Raw genomic sequence first — 15,926 nt, forward strand, 5'->3', positions numbered from 1 at the left:
TCACTTTAATGTTGTTGGTCATTATACCTATTAAATATAAACATACAAAGTATATAACAAACATTAGCTAAAACGAAGCATTATTTATGTTTGATAAACTTTGAAAAAAAAATAATAATAAAGGATGATTCTTACATATTTATTTTAATTGTGCTCATCGTTCTTTCATAAAATAAAAATCATCGATTATCATATCAATTCTTCTTATTTTGTTCATGGTTCAACCTAAAATCAAAACATATATCGTAAAAAAAAAATGATAATTTTAGTGGCTTTTCTAAAAACAACATAAAAAAATTCAATTATAATCAAAATAGACCAATAAAATATATCTAATTAATTAGAAAAAAATCAATATAATAAGAATTCAAAAAACAATTAGTAGAATTAGCATATCTGAGAAAAAAAAAGAGCAAAAATGATAGAATTATAAAAAAAATCTCATCAAATTATTAACAAACATCTCAAAACAAAACAAAAATAGATTTAAAATTTAAGTTACCTTGTTTTGTTTGATGAAAGATAAATTAATTGGTGGCTTTGCTTCAATATTTTTATAGAAAAATTTTGTTTATAATTTGTGTTTTTAATTTTTGTTTTTTTATCGTTGCATGATTTATATTAGGTTAAATTGGTGATTTTTTTTTATTTCACAAAATAATACTTTTATATTGTTTTTTTTTTTCCACATAGGTCAAGAATAGACTTAAAGAAAGGCCCACTTTTTTAAAATAATAACTCTTCCTCATGCTTAATTATATTTAATTACTTAGTAATAAAAAAAATATATATCTTGCAGAGGGGCCCGAACCCCCACTTTCCCCTCCTTGCTTCCGCCTCTAAACCCGGCTCATGATTCATTCGGGACAAAACTTGATTTATGGATTGTGAAGGTTCACTGGATCAAACACAGATTAACTTTAAAATTATTATTATATTTTTTAAAAAGAGATTAGTATGGTTTTATTTTGATTAGAATTTCTTTTTAAAAACAAATCAATAAATTAAGGGCCGAGTTTTAATAATGTCAGACCAGGTTAGTGCATCAACCTAGATTTTAATCAAGTCAATTATTATTATTATTATTATTATTATTTTTAACCTTGGACTAATTTAGGTACGGCATTTATCAAGTTTCGAGCACACCCACTACATAGATACATTCATAACAGTGTTGCAGATAATTGAGCACAGAATATGAAAATAAATTTGATATAAGCATAAGAATGAAAAAAAAAAAAAAAAAAAAAAACCAAACCTAAAGGGGTAATTAAACAAATCTGCAATCCGGGAAGATAACTGATAGAGCTTCTAAACTTAGGGGATCATTTTGTAGTTTAACCCATCGTAAAACTTGAATATAGTTGTCTACAAAACCAAACACTTCTGTTTATAAAAAAAAACCGACCATCGCTACCTGCACCTAAAACACCTGCAAAAACACCAGCGGCAATCTCCACCTCCGGTGAAGAAAGCATCGCTAGCTAGTCGACAAAGCCAAAGAAAAAAAGAAAAGCCCTTTTTCAGTACTGGGATTAGCTTAAAAGCTAAAAAGAGAGCAAAGATGTCGACGAAAGGAAACGGCTTGAAATCGATGTCCATAAATGGAGTGAAGATGTACATGGTTTCTTCACATCAACGTAATCCTGCTTCGTGGTTTGGATCCAAAAAGCAACGTCCTTCTCGCAAAGATAAAAGTACTTTTTTTTGCTTTGCATCTTTTCTTGTTAGTTGTTAAGAGTTATTTATTAGTTCTCAAGTGTACTTTTTGGATCTCATCTGTTAAACCCTAGGTTAAACTCTTGGTTCTATTGCTGAATTGATGTGAAGTTGAGAGTTTATGCAGCAGAGTGATTTTTTTTTAATTAGTTTACAATTTATGCAGTTTTGGGTTCGAAATCAACGAGGGCTTTTTTTTTAATTGTTTGAGAAGTAAATGAACTGCGGTAGTGAGATTTTTTTTCAAAAGATATTGCCAAATTATTAATGACAAAGATTTTCTGTTGCTGTGTTTTTTGTTTTGTTGTTAAGATTATCAGCAGAAGATATAGTTAGTTCAGGATCTAACGTTTCCAACCGCTACGAGTAGAATTAAAGTGACCCCAGATGGAGAATTTCTTATTGCGTCGGGTAAATGATTTTTTAGTTTTATTTTGTATGAGAAATTTTTGAAAGGTAACGACTATACCTGCAATATGATTTGCTAATTAATTTAACTAAAATGAAGGAATATACCCACCGCAAATAGAAGTGTATGAGTTAAGAGAGTTTGCATTGAAGTTTGAAAGACACTTTGATTCTGAGATAATTGATTTTCAGGTTTTCTGAAGTTTTAGTATACTGTTTCTATGAGAGAGAATTGATTTTCAGGTTTTCTGAAGTTTTAGTATACTGTTTCTATGAAACTATTGTAATTTGCTCCTGGTGGCATTGGCAGCCGTCATCATCTTTCCTTGAGAGGATAGTGTAGAGTTTTGCCATGATTTTTGATGCATTACTGAGACAATGATTTGTTTTCTGTTTGTGTAGATATTGGATGATGACTGTTCAAAGCTTGCATTTTTATGTGCTGATCATTCTGTTTGCCTACACGCCAAATATGGGAAACACTACACTTAGCGAATTCCAAGGTCTATAATGATGATTTATCAGTATTTATGCTTTTGTTTCATATTGTGATTTGTTTTTTGTGTTGTTGCTCTTTTCATGTATTGCTACATGCAGCTAAACCATTTCCTTGACATGCTAATGTTATTATGCTTCTCGAATTCTCTGTGAGGTGGATTTTATGTTGTATTATAGTGAACAAAGGTAACATATGCAAGGCCCTACTAATTAATGGATGGTCCAATATAGTGCCTAGAGGTAGAGGGGATATAGAGGTCATAAAGCAAGTAGTTAATTTAGCCTTTACTGGCATTTATTATCATTTTTGTATTGCTTAGTTGATTTATATGAACATAATGAGAAGTGTGGTACAAACTTATCATAGTTACTGACATCATAATAAGGATTTTTGTCTGATATGAAACTGAAAGAGGAAAGAATTTTCTAAGACCTGCCAATAGTTCGAGTCTTGATTTTAGGTGATTCACAGTCAATTAAAAGTAACAAACATATATACACATTGCACGGTGATGAAATAATGCTGAAGAATTTGAAATGCATTAAAGCTTGTTGAGAACTTGGAAAGCTCATTTTGATGTAAGAATGAATTAACTTGAAATGCTCTACTGAGACTAGATCGAAGGTCATGTGACTCCTGGGTAGTGCCCAATGTTTTAGTGAATAAGTTACTCATGGCATGAACATGAGTGCCTTGGGAGATCATTGAGGGAAAAACAGGTGAATATCCAACGAGGATAGGGTTGAATGAAACGTTTGACTGTTACTTCCAAACTTTTGGGATTAATTTTGTACCGTGCATTGGTTGCATCACATAACTTTATGTTGGAGGAGTGCTTTATTGCTTTTTGATGAGAGGATCTCACTCAAAAATGAGATACAAGAGTTTCGCTCTGTTCGCAGAAAGCAAAAGAACAAAGTGAGGCAAATAAGGAACAAGTTCAGTCTGTATGAGTCCTCAGCAGTGCCTTAAGTCTCTTCTTTTTCAAATAAAAGATGTATCAATAATGAAATGACAAGAAGTACAATCACATAAAGGAGAATAAGTCAACCATCAATCTATTGGTGCAACGTATTGCTAACTGAAAACAGTGGATAGTCAGCCTTAAGTCTCTCTTAGTAATTCATATGCTTTTTCAGTGGGTTCTTTGATATGCCTGTTTAACATTTATTTCTGGATCATAATGCCAGGTCTAGGAAAATCACTTTGATTCAGTTGATGATGGATTAGGAACTCTGCTTATCAGTTTGTTTTTTTGACTGATATCCAGTTTCACTTTCCTTGGGATGGGCCACCTCTTTATTCAGTGTCATCTCTGCCCAAGGGATTGGTTTCCCTGATTATGCATCTCTTGAATTGAAGATAGCAAACTCTCTTAGCTAGACTTTTCTTCCCCCTTTAGATAGCAAACTCTCTTGGCATTCTGGAACCGCGTATCACTTGCAGAGGAGGACTCTCTTCCTCTTGGAGAGAAAGCAGCAGCCCTTCGAGATAACCTGCAGACCTCTGCCTGAAATAACATAAAGTTTGGACCAGGAGGATCTCGTGAAATTTCATTCACTACACAAAGCTCAGCCACATACAAAGAGGGTGGGGATGACAGGACAAAGAAACACGGCTTGACAAGAGGAGTGGAATCCAATCATTAGGGCTGAAGTTTGCTGGATCAGGGTTTAGAGGCAATAGAAGAGGAGGGAGCACTCGGGGGAGGGGTAGAAGAGGAGGCCGGCACTGTTCATCTTGCGTTCGGATACAAGTGATGACTCACATTCAGCTTTGGTTGTATTGATTTTGGAAGCTGCTTATTGGTGATCTGCAAACAACGTGCACAATCACTAGATGAGCTGGAAAAATTTGTACAGTTAAATTATTCTATGTAATGCTTAACTGTTGAGATTTTGCTGTTGATTTTTGTTTCTTCGCCTCTATATAGAGAAAAAAAATATATTTCATGGCCATTTTTTTCTCTCCTTCTGGAGGGGCAATTTTGTTCGAGAGAGTTGTAACTTTTAACTGTACCATATATACAGTACTTTTCTTTTTCTTGCAGAAGAAATCTGCCTTTACCCTCTTTCAGCGTGGCAAAGATGAAAACCCAGATTGTAATCAGTGTAGGCGGCGACAGTCCTCGGAGATGTTCCTGATCAAAATATTTCTTTCCATGTTATCAATTTTGGTTTTTGAAGATCATCATTCATTGTTGTGGGACTGGAAGTTCTTTTGCCGATAGGATAGATCTACTGAGCATGCTCTGTACATGCATCGAGGAGCTAAAACACATTAATTTCTTTGGTTCAATCGAAGGCATTGCCTTCCTGCCATTGGAAAAAAAGTATCTAGAATTTACCTCTTTCAAGATGTGTATCGTGTCAAGTGATTTTACAAGCTAGCTACAATATGATTTTGTATATCTCTGGCTATGTTTACAAGAATAATCGAATCTCTAAATAGCAGTCTGATTCATCCTATCTTTGTTATCATTGCTAATTCCATACAAGTAGAGTTTTCCTTACAGGCAGTCTGATCCTTCTTTTCTCTTCCTTCTACAAGTTATTCAATCGAGCTTCTTTTATGAATTTTGAGAAGATTAAACATGGAATGTCCAAGCACAAAAAAGAGAGGGCAGCTGCCCAAAAAGAGCTTGCAGCTCTACTTCCATAATAATAAAAAACAGGGATATGCCTAATTAGCTGGTTTCTAGAAACTCTGACTTGGGAAAAACCGAAAGTCTTGGATTATATCGTGCTATTAATTTTTTAAAAAAATCCCTTCAAATCCCTTGGAAGGCTTGGGTTGGAAATGAGAAAGCTGCCTGCCTCCACACGGCAAGCTCAAGTACACGAATAATATATTGGGGAAGCTCGTGGTTTCGATGCACAAATGTTTCTTAGGACTCGTGCATGCCATACGCATTTCACAATCACCTCACGAGTCTAACCTGTGGAGCACAAGCTCTTTGGAAGCAGAAGATAAATAATGGCAAAAAGAGACATCACTGTTATATATGTGGATAAGACCGAACCTAGACTGTTGGAGCTGCTCATACATTTGAGTAATTAATTTCCTAATTCTGTATTAAACCAATAAGAGAGGGAGTGGAACATGTCACTCATGAGCTCACCAATTTCCATATATTTGTTCCATTTGGTTTGTGAGATCATCACCTTATAATTAATCCCATTTATGAATTTGTTAATTATTTTTACATAGATCATAGTATATATTAGTAGACAGTGACACCATCAACTTGTTCAAATCTTGAGATAAAAAATCGATGCTCCTTCGTCATTTGTGTCATCCATTTGAGCCAGCCAATTCCACACACACTCTTCTGATAATACAAATATAAGGAATTTATATATTGGAATTCGAGCAAGATTTGTTCTTCATATAAGGTGTAATATTTCAATAGCATCATGATTAATTCCATGTTTTAATGTAGTATATATAGTGAAGAAGAAAGAAAGTAGAGTTTCATAAATCCTAGAATTATTGAAAGAATTCTAAGTTTTTAAACTCTGAAAGCTATAATTCTAATACAAATAGTAAGCTAAACCTAGCTAATTAATAGAAGCTGAATTAAATAAAAATTTCAAACCTAATTAAGAAAGGAATATGAACATAGCAAGAAAAATAAAGAAAACTCTGAATCAGTAACTTCCATGTACCAAATTTGAGCATGAAAATATATATATCAATAACTTCAGCATGAAAACAACTTCAACTTAAAATTTATATCCATTTCCATTAGCAAGATTTCTCTTTAGATTTAGATATGTCAATCTAGTCTGTAAACCTCCATGCTAAACATTTCATATCAGTTATATGGATACAACACAATATTTTCACATACTTTTTTTTTTTATTAATGTAAGTGTCCGAGTCAGTTTGTGCGCGTCTCGACTAATCCCACCGGTCTTGAAATTAACAACCTTGTAAGTTTCTAGTGGCTATCATATATGTAATCACATGGCTCAAACCTACATATTTTCACATACTTTCTAGTTAAAGTTAATGCATGCAGAAGTATATAATTAATTTAATATACTTCTATACAAATATGATTGCATATTCCTAAAGAATTGGTACCACACCATATAAATAGAATATAGGCAAGGAAGTTGGGTAAAATCTCATTGTCTTAATCCTCTTGCTATAATATAAAGTATCAATTAAAAAAAACTTGGACATTAATTTTAATTTAATGAGTTTTCCTCCATCTAGAACAAACGATAAGGTATCTATATATGTGTATGTGTTTGAGTAGTGAGTTTCTACATATCAGTCATCATCGAACGTCCCACTTGCTTAGCAAACTAGTTAAGTTTCAAAAGCCTAAAACCTAATCCAATATGTTAGAATTTTCTCCTTCTACTTTGTTTTCAACATTTGGATGGCCCTTAGAGGAACCCATAAGCCATGAACAAAACGACAGCTTTAGAGATTGTGAAACTCCAGGGTCATTCACTCACTTCCCTCCATCTCAGCCAAATATAAGAGAGCTTGATCGCTCCACCTCATTCACGGCCTATAGTGGAAGTGGTGATCCTAACATGGTTAAGAAGCTTAACCACAACGCTAGCGAACGTTATCGTCGCAAGAAGATCAACAGTTTGTATTCTTCACTCCGTTCACTTCTTCCAGCTTCCGATGGCATGGTACTATTCTTAGTTAACCCTAAATTCAAATTTATTAAATAATATCTGATCGCATATCCCAGCTTGATCTAAAACTCCATTCAAGATTTGAATCATGAATTAGACAGGTTAACTCTTGTTAATTTATTTTTTTAAAAAAACATAATATTTATTTTGATTTTTTTTTTTTAAATCAAACCAATTTTTCAATTGTGTTGATTGGGTTTAATCAAACTAACGCTTAACCCTTAACCTGGTTTAATTTTAAAATTAGCTTAGCTAGACTCGAGAAATAGGTGGAACAACAGGATGACCCTCAGGCTTGTTGAATAGCCGTGCCTAAATCCTCTAGCATTTTGAATCTCTCTCTCTCTCTCTCTCTCTGCATGCTAACTTTTACTTTTGTGATGATACCATTTGTAGAAGAAGTTAAGCATACCGTCCACAATTTCACGTGTGCTTAAGTACATACCAGAACTTCAACAGCAAGTGGAAAGACAGATCCAAAGGAAGGAGGAGCTTCTATCAAAGCTATCTAGGCAAGATGATTTAATTCATCAAGAAAATCAAAGAAAAAACACCTTGTATAGCTCTTTATCATCGGTATCGGCAAGCCGGCTTGGTGATAGAGAAGTTGTCGTTCAAATTTCCACTTGCAAGGTCCTTAAAAGTCAAATATCAGAAATCTTGCTTAATTTAGAGGAAAATGGACTTGTTCTAATAAATTCATCTTCCTTTGAGTCCTTTGGAGGCAACGTCTTCTACCATTTACATCTTCAGGTATACAAAATTTGCTCACGTACGATTTTTATACGTGTCCATTTGTTTGTGTCTTTCTTAAAGTTTAGATTCTAATTTATTTTGTGGATTAAATTACAGGTCATGGAAGGAAATTGCACATTAGAGTGCGAGGCTTTGAATGAGAAGCTTTTGTCCTTATGTACGAAAAGGGAAACCTTTTTTCTATAAAACTCAAGGGTTTCGATCCATATTCCAACTTCATGTTCTAGTTACATGTGTGTGTATATATATCACACTATACTAATTAAAAGCCAACTTAAAAAACTAAATATCCAATCCTAACAATGCAATTCTTATAAAATCTATAAGAAATCTCAACTGATTTTCTCTTAATATTTTTACAGTGATGGTTTAAAATCTCCCACCAACATCCCCATGTAATATTGTGCAAGGATATAACAAGTTAATTAACAGTTTCCCTCTTCATCCCATATTATTTTTCCAATATCCATAATGATAAAAAGTATAATTTATTATTATTATTTTTCGTTTCGTGAATGGGATAAATTTTGTTTATTAATAATTAATGAGAAAGAGGGATACAAGAGTCATAAAGCATGTGGCTAGAAAAGATTAGAAAAACTGTGTCACACGTGTGTGATGTTGCTGGCGAATATTCCACTTCATCAAATGTATCTGGCAAATATGAAATATGGGGAGACAAGGATTCTTTATCTTTAATCAATGGAAAGCGGGAAATGGAGTCGCCACCTAATATCTTGGTCACTAGAAATCATAATTGGTCTCAAAGATCAGGTATGAGGACTTGTTGCGTAAATAGAAGGTATTAGCACCCCAAATACACCATACCTAAAGTAAGCTGCATTGTTTGATTGTTTGATAAAAAGCTAAGGTGTTATTGTATTTCTAATTGTTGATTTATCTAAAGTTTAAGAAAAGTCCTCCTTAATAAGGAGGTCCTTATCTTATCGGGTAAAAACCTAACCGTTCTAACGTCAATAAAAAAAAGGAACTTTCTTTTTAATATCGGGAATATGTTTTATGTATAAATTCATAATCCAGATACTAAAAGAAAAGAAACAAAATATTTTTTAGGTATTTTTGAAATATTGGCTTAGTTCTCATCGCTTTAATAAATTGGTTATTAAAGCCAAAATACATGTTAAAACATTTTTTTTTGTTGTATGAAAATACAATGTGATAATTTTTTCTTATCTTTGAGAGACTTAACCGTATGCATGAAAAAAAAAATATTTTTTTTTGTTTTATAATTTTTTGACGAAAACGGGTTATTTTAATACCGGATTTATATCTTTATGATATAAAAATACAAACCAATATTACACAAAACGGACATAAAAATACACAAGAAAATAAAAAACGGTTTTAGAAAGATTTTTTGGAATTTCTTAAAAAAAAATTTAAATTTTTTTCGGGTTGGGCCGGACCTAACCCAGAAATTTGGGTTGGGCCAAAAATGGCCCGACCCAATGTTAACTGCATGAACAGTGAATGTGAATTATAATTCACACCATTGTTTATTTGTAAACAGTAGGTCGTGAATTATAATTCACGTCTACTATTCACTTAGTTGACAGCGAAGAAGAAGAAGAAGAAGAAGAAAGGGAAGGGGAAAGAGGTTGACTTGCGGTTGAAGCTTAACTGTGATAAAGAGGTTCGGCCGATGGCTTAGTAGGCTTCGGTGGAGGGAATGGTGGCCGGTGTAGGTTGTTGGTGATGGAAGAAGAAAAGTTGCAGAGGAGAGAGGCTCGGCGGTCGCAGTGGCTATTCTGCCACTGGTGAGGATTTGGGTTCATAGGGAGGCTGCGCCGTCGTCTGTTAGTGGAGGAGAAAGGTGCCTGTGGGGGCTTCAGGGGTTGAAGACACGGTGGGGAGAGAAGGAAGGGAGGAAAATGTTGGCTGAACCGAAAATGGGTAGTGTTTGGGTTGACTTTGGACTAAATCTTCTCCACCCTTGAAGCATGCAAATCATAACTATTTATAGGTGGTGGAAAATGGATACTTTGTCTCTTCTAGTGTCAAATTGCAGCCCTTGGTTCCACCCGAAAACACCCTAACCATTGCTTCAAAGAAGCACTGATGAACTGCCAGTTTTATGTTGGAAAATGGTTGGTCGGGTTGTCTACGTTGGGGCGGCGCTGCCGCCTCTTCAGCCTCGATAAGCCCGAATAGTTTATACTAACATGTTTTTAGGTATCATAGGAGTTGTTTCATTCAGGTTTCATCTAATTTGGAGACGAAACGAGGCGTCAAACACTTTGGGAAAGAGTCCTCTCGGGCAGCCTTGCTGGAGAAGAAGATAAATAGTAACTTTTTTGCCAATTACGCTTTAGTACTTCAATGTGTGACTTGTCTCTAATTACACCCCTGATTGGCTTCAAACTTTCAATTCTATTCAATTTCACCCCTGAATAACTTCAATTTAAGCCCCAAATTCCAATGCCTATTTTCCTTTTGGTCCTTGGTTTCAGATTTATTCAATTTGACTCTTAATCGATCAATAAACTTTCTATTTCATCAATTTGACCCCTGATTTGGTCAATTTCAATTTCTCTATTTAAGTGCCTTTTCCAATTTGGTTCTTGGTTCTGGATTTTTTCAATCAAGTCCCTAATTAGCCATAAAACCTTAATATTTATGCAATTAAGCCCTTGATTTGACCAAATTAACTCTTAAAAAATCTAATTTAACCCCAGAACTTTAATTTCTTCCAATTAAAGCCCAAATTGACTTAAAAATTAATTTTTCTTGCCATCAAACCTTTTATAAATTCAATTAAATCTCTAATAAAATTTAATTGAGTCTATAAATATATTTTTTTAGACATTTCTTCTTCAAATTGAATTTTCTTTGTCAGCAAGGCTCTTCATTTATAAAAAAAATATACTGTCAAATTTTAATCTTTGAATTTTTTAGTCTCCTCAACCAATTTCTAGCCATTTTCTAGGCGCTACAATATCCTCTTTTTACTGTTATTATTTTTTGGATTTTTTTGTTTTTCCGAATATATTTTTTTATTTTTGGAAGAGAAAAAGTGAGTTTGGAGAATAATCCAAAAATAGGTTATGACAAATCGCAACAATAGCAACGACAACAATAATATAAAAGTTAGATTTATATGCTAGACTTAAACAAGAAAATTGATTAGTAATTTACTTGTCAATTTTTATCTTCAAATTGATCACAAGATTTTATTTTCTATAATTTGTAAATAAATGAAAATTTCATCATTTTGCAAAATGAACTGAGTCTTTTTGCATGTTTGTGCTCAACATTGCGGTGCCGAGGTGAAGTAGTCGCCACCTAGTTGATTGATTAAGGGTCAGTAGGACATTCAGATAGACTAATTTTATATGAAATTCCAGGGTAAAAGACTGGTTATGGTTAGAAAGGGTGCTAACATCCTTAACACGTCTTATCTGAGGTAAGCTGCATTGTGTGGTTTATATATGATTTAAAGGCGTTGATGAGTTTCTAACTAGTGGTCTGTCTATGGCTCAGAACAAAAATTTATGTTTATTAAAATCTGTCATTTTAGATTTATTATTGGCTTGTATGTCCAACTAAATTTTTATAGGAATAATCCATGTAGGTACTCTGACAGATTTCAGCTATCATGGAAGGAGAAAGTGTGTTCTAAAACTCATATATTATGTTAAAAAAATACTCTCAATTAAAATCAGTGAATATTAAAAATAATTCTAAGAATTTTATAGTTAAATCCTAGTGCTTAAGTACCAACCTACTGGTAGGTCTAGCATTTATACTAGAATGGTGACAATTAATCTTCAATAATTAAAATATTTTGGGTTATTTAAATATTGGCCAAATACTTAAGCAATTGTATAAACTTATTGTAAAGCCCACAAAAACAATGCATAGAAATTTTTGAAAACAATGATGCTAAAAAACATTTTCCATCCTTTTTGTAAATAAAATGTTTTTTTTTTTTGTAAGGATTGGGTCATATGCTACAAGAAAAAATCATATTTTTTGTTTTACTTTTGTAAAGCCATGTTTGGCAAAAACCCTTTTAAAAAAATAACCAAAACTGTCAAAACAAGCTTAGGCGGTGTTTGCGAGACACACCTTTAAACCAAAAAAACCTTTAGAAAAAAAAATCATTTCTTCCACCCCATCTGCCATTAAAAAAATTAAGGGTTTAAGCACATGAGCCCTTACTAAATGGGCAGGCATGTTGGCTTGACTTGTCAGGCCCAACGATACCCAACATTTTCTTTTTAGTTTTTGCCTTTCTAATGTCTTTTTTCAAAATAAATTTTTAATTTAGATTTACATTAATGCCCCTTATCTTATTTTATTTATTTAGACTCTTTGAAATAACAATTATTTTTTAAATTATTTTGTATGCATTTAATTTTTTGAACATATTATTCTAATTCATCTATAGTTTTTTTATTTTATGTTTTATATAAATACAAAGAATTTTTTTTTATAATATTTCTTATATTTTATTCAATCAATTTCATGTGTCTATTTCTATTATTGTTTAATTAAATAAAAATTTAAGTTTGGTAAACAAAGTTATTAGAAATAGCCGGGGCAAAAACCTGTGTTGCAAGGTCAAATATCTTTATTTATATATTTCTCTTATTTTTCATTTTCATCTTCATTTATCATTAATGATTTATTTATTTATTTATTAACACATATAATTCTTGATTTATTTGATTACTTATATGCATATACTTTTTAATTTATACTTAGAAGTTTTTTATGTACAAAAACATGTTGAAAAATCCTGCATGTATCATTCGACCCGTGATAGAGTGCGAGTCAAATGGCTAGTGTGTGTATATATTATTTTTCAGTTTACTTTGACATGTGAAAACAAAAGGAGATAATTTGAGAAAAAAAAAAGTCTTAGACATTTTATTGTACGGAATTAAAACATTAGACACATATTTTAATAAATTTAAAAATTAGATACTCAAATGTAAAAGTACATAAATTCAAGCTTAAAAATATCTGTATCCCCTAAAAAAGGGTTCGATTAGTGTGAAATACAACAAATAATAAACTTATCATTTTGATGATTTATTCTAAATAATAATAATAATAATAAGCATGTCCTACTTTATCACGATATATATAGAACAATATAAATCTAAAGGGGTTGCAAGCAGATAATGCATTGGTGTTGAATTTGAAGAACAAAGCCATAAGTAGTGGTGATTAAATTCTTATGATGTGATATTGGATAAAACAAAAAAAAGGTGAAGCGACTATGGGTAGATTTTTAATTGGTGGCATTACTACCTAGACTTATCTTGTCGGGTGAATCCTTACTTTATGTCCTTAAATTAATCAGTGAAACATAAATGATTTTTAATTTTCAGCACTAATTTTCAAAGATAATAGAAATTTTGGTGGTGTGATAGGTCGGTTGACAAGGAGCACACCATAGCTTTAAATGGAAAGTTAAGGATTTGCTTGAACAAATTGTCAAGGTCATTAAATTGTTCATCCATAGGCAAAAGGTCAGTTGTCTTTCATTCTCTATTGGGGTATTATTTTATACGAAAAGAAATTAGATACTTTATTATTTTTTATGTATATAAAAATGAAATTTAAAAGTAATTTGTAATTTATCGTAATAAATTGTACTTTGCTGCATGTCAAACAACAATATGTGAAAAATATAAAGGTTTTGTTTACTTTTAGAAATTTGTTTTTTAATTTTTATCTCTAGGTTTATCATTTAAAAAAAAATTAAAACACAAATTTCCAAAATAGAAACAAGAGCCTTGTTTGATTTACTTTAAATTTAAAAATAATAGAAGAAATGAACATAAAAATTTAGGTGAACAAAACAAAGCCCTTATTTTTTATATTAGAGAATTTCAAAAACATTTTTTTTTTATGTTTTCTATTTTTTTTAAAATAAACATATTTTTATTATCAATTAATAAACATATTTTATTTAATTTTCTGTTTCTTGAATTGTTTTTTTTCTAAAAGGATAAAACACAAATTTCACAAGTAAACACGACCTTAATAATTCCTTATTTTCTTCTTCTCAAATTAGTAAAATGCCGCAATGAATTTTTTTTTTTTTTTTGTAAAGTCATTCAAACAAAAAATTGAAAATTACTTCAAGTATGTATTTCCCTAGAAAATCTTGCAATTACAAGTAATTTAAAGTGCGTGACAAGTAACTCATATATAGCTTTCATTTTCATTTCCCTCTTCTAAAACTTGTTGTGAGAGCTTCTTTTTAATATTATAATAATGATTGTTTCGATAATATTTTTTATTTTAAAATATATTAAAATAACATATATTTTTTTACTTTTTAAAATTTATTTTTAATATCAACACATCAAAATAATATTAAAACACTAAAAAAATTAATTTTTTACAAAGATACTTTTCAACTGTAAAACTAAACGGACTTTAGAATATTTTCTCTACAATGATTACAATAATATGAAAAAAAAAAGAAAAGAACTCAAGGTCCTTGAATTATTTACAGAGTTACCCAATCGTCCTTGTGCTTGATATTGTTTTTGTTTACCCCTCTACGCTTCACAATGCTCAATTAATGTAAAGGCCACTCATGCTCCCACTCAGTCCCAAGTCTCTAAATATTTTTGTTGCCATTCCCTCTCGATGTAACCCACTTGAAGATTTTGTCTGCACAAGAGCAGGAATCTAGACACAGAAGTCCACCTAGCCAATGCAAATCTTTTCAATAGCAACCCAACACCCTGCAAACAGTTTTATATGACTCTCTCCAACCTTACCGATTAAGCTGAAATTTCATAGTCTCGATCCCCACCAGCTCCAATGAAAGGGTCCCCATTGATGCTCATTATTTCTCATCGATTCATTGATTCTTGACATCTTGGATTCCTTAAATGAAGTGTCTATTTTTGTATCTTTTAGCAGCCATAGCTTTTGCATTCTTCAATTTTTGTTTGCTTTCCAAACCGTTTTTTAGGTAACTATTGACGGGATTGTTAGAGCCATAGCCGTGGCCGTAAAAGTTCAAATAATCGTTAATTTTTTTGTCAGCCCCGGTAACCAAAAAAAAAAAAAATCAAAATCCACCACTAACTATTGACATTATGAAGTTATTGAAATGGTAAATTCATGTATTTCAGGAAATAATAGAAAAACTATGCACATCTCAATCTATGTACAGTCAAATGCTTAGGCCTAGGACCCCGATTCGCCAAGTACTTGGTGTGTGCTCAAGTTTTGTCCATAAGTAGCTATGATGAGCCTAGGTCATGACTTGGATTGAACTTTGGTACAAGGCACTCACAAGTTTTGTCTGAATCACGCATGAATGCACAGAAGAAGTGTCTATATTTATGGAAGTTGTTTCAGCTTCGAAACATGTAGAAATTACATTGCAGACTAAATAATAATATTTGGTCAAAACCCCTTCAAGCCTATTGATTCAGGGCTTGAAAGTTGGAACATGTAGGTAGTAGCTTATAGAAAGAATTCAATTGCTGTGTTCTTTTCCTTTTTCTCTTTTATATCTACTTTTGACTGGTTCCTTCGATTAATAATGAAAGGCATCCACAGGAGATGCATATAAATCAAATCCAATATCTCAATGAAGATTTACTTAAAGAAAGAGATTTATAATTAGGATTTGAGTTGCTTTGAAGATAAACTTTGGAAATCTCCATGTCAGACCAAGAAAAAGATATGGCTACGATAAACCTATGAAAAATGAACGACCCTAGTAATTGATCATATATATCTTTTCCTCCCTCTTTCAGAAAGTCCAAGAACCAGGAATAATATGATAGTTTTCTCCACGCAAAAAGCATACATCTTTTCGAATCCTTAGTTGAGATACGAGGCAATGTCTTAATCTTATAACCAGATGCAAATACAGA

The 15,926-nt window shown here is 32.1% G+C and overlaps 1 protein-coding gene and 1 long non-coding RNA gene across 6 annotated transcripts; both read left to right on the plus strand.

The window, feature by feature from the left end:
* Positions 1–1,400: 1,400 nt before the first annotated feature.
* LOC118053030 (uncharacterized) lies at positions 1,401–5,111 on the plus strand. 5 transcript variants are annotated; one of them, XR_012170039.1, is made up of 3 exons: positions 1,401–1,697; positions 2,530–4,502; positions 4,677–5,111. It is a non-coding gene; the product is annotated as an uncharacterized lncRNA (long non-coding RNA). The 5 variants fall into 5 exon arrangements; XR_012170038.1 differs by lacking the exon at positions 4,677–5,111 and adding an exon at positions 2,032–2,319 and having other exon boundaries at positions 2,530–4,584; XR_012170040.1 differs by lacking the exon at positions 4,677–5,111 and adding an exon at positions 2,032–2,130 and having other exon boundaries at positions 2,530–4,584.
* Positions 5,112–6,922: 1,811 nt separating this feature from the next.
* On the plus strand, positions 6,923–8,260 carry LOC118053031 (transcription factor ORG2). Its single transcript, XM_035064157.2, has 3 exons — positions 6,923–7,284; positions 7,687–8,043; positions 8,143–8,260. Exons 1-3 carry the CDS (start codon positions 6,979–6,981, stop codon positions 8,230–8,232), a joined length of 753 nt encoding a protein of 250 aa, XP_034920048.1. The 5' UTR covers positions 6,923–6,978; the 3' UTR covers positions 8,233–8,260.
* The last annotated feature ends 7,666 nt before the right edge of the window (positions 8,261–15,926 follow it).

The sequence above is a fragment of the Populus alba genome, chromosome 6, assembly GCF_005239225.2.
Source record: "Populus alba chromosome 6, ASM523922v2, whole genome shotgun sequence".
In the NCBI taxonomy this organism is placed as follows: domain Eukaryota; kingdom Viridiplantae; phylum Streptophyta; class Magnoliopsida; order Malpighiales; family Salicaceae; genus Populus; species Populus alba.

Excerpts from the sequence above, each read along its gene's own strand:
- LOC118053031 (XM_035064157.2), top strand. The coding sequence starts at position 6,979 with ATGTTAGAATTTTCTCCTTCTACTTTGTTTTCAACATTTGGATGGCCC. Across the intron at positions 7,285-7,686 it reads TTCCAGCTTCCGATGGCATG|AAGAAGTTAAGCATACCGTC; the intron begins GTACTATTCTTA and ends TACCATTTGTAG. Across the intron at positions 8,044-8,142 it reads TCTACCATTTACATCTTCAG|GTCATGGAAGGAAATTGCAC; the intron begins GTATACAAAATT and ends ATTAAATTACAG.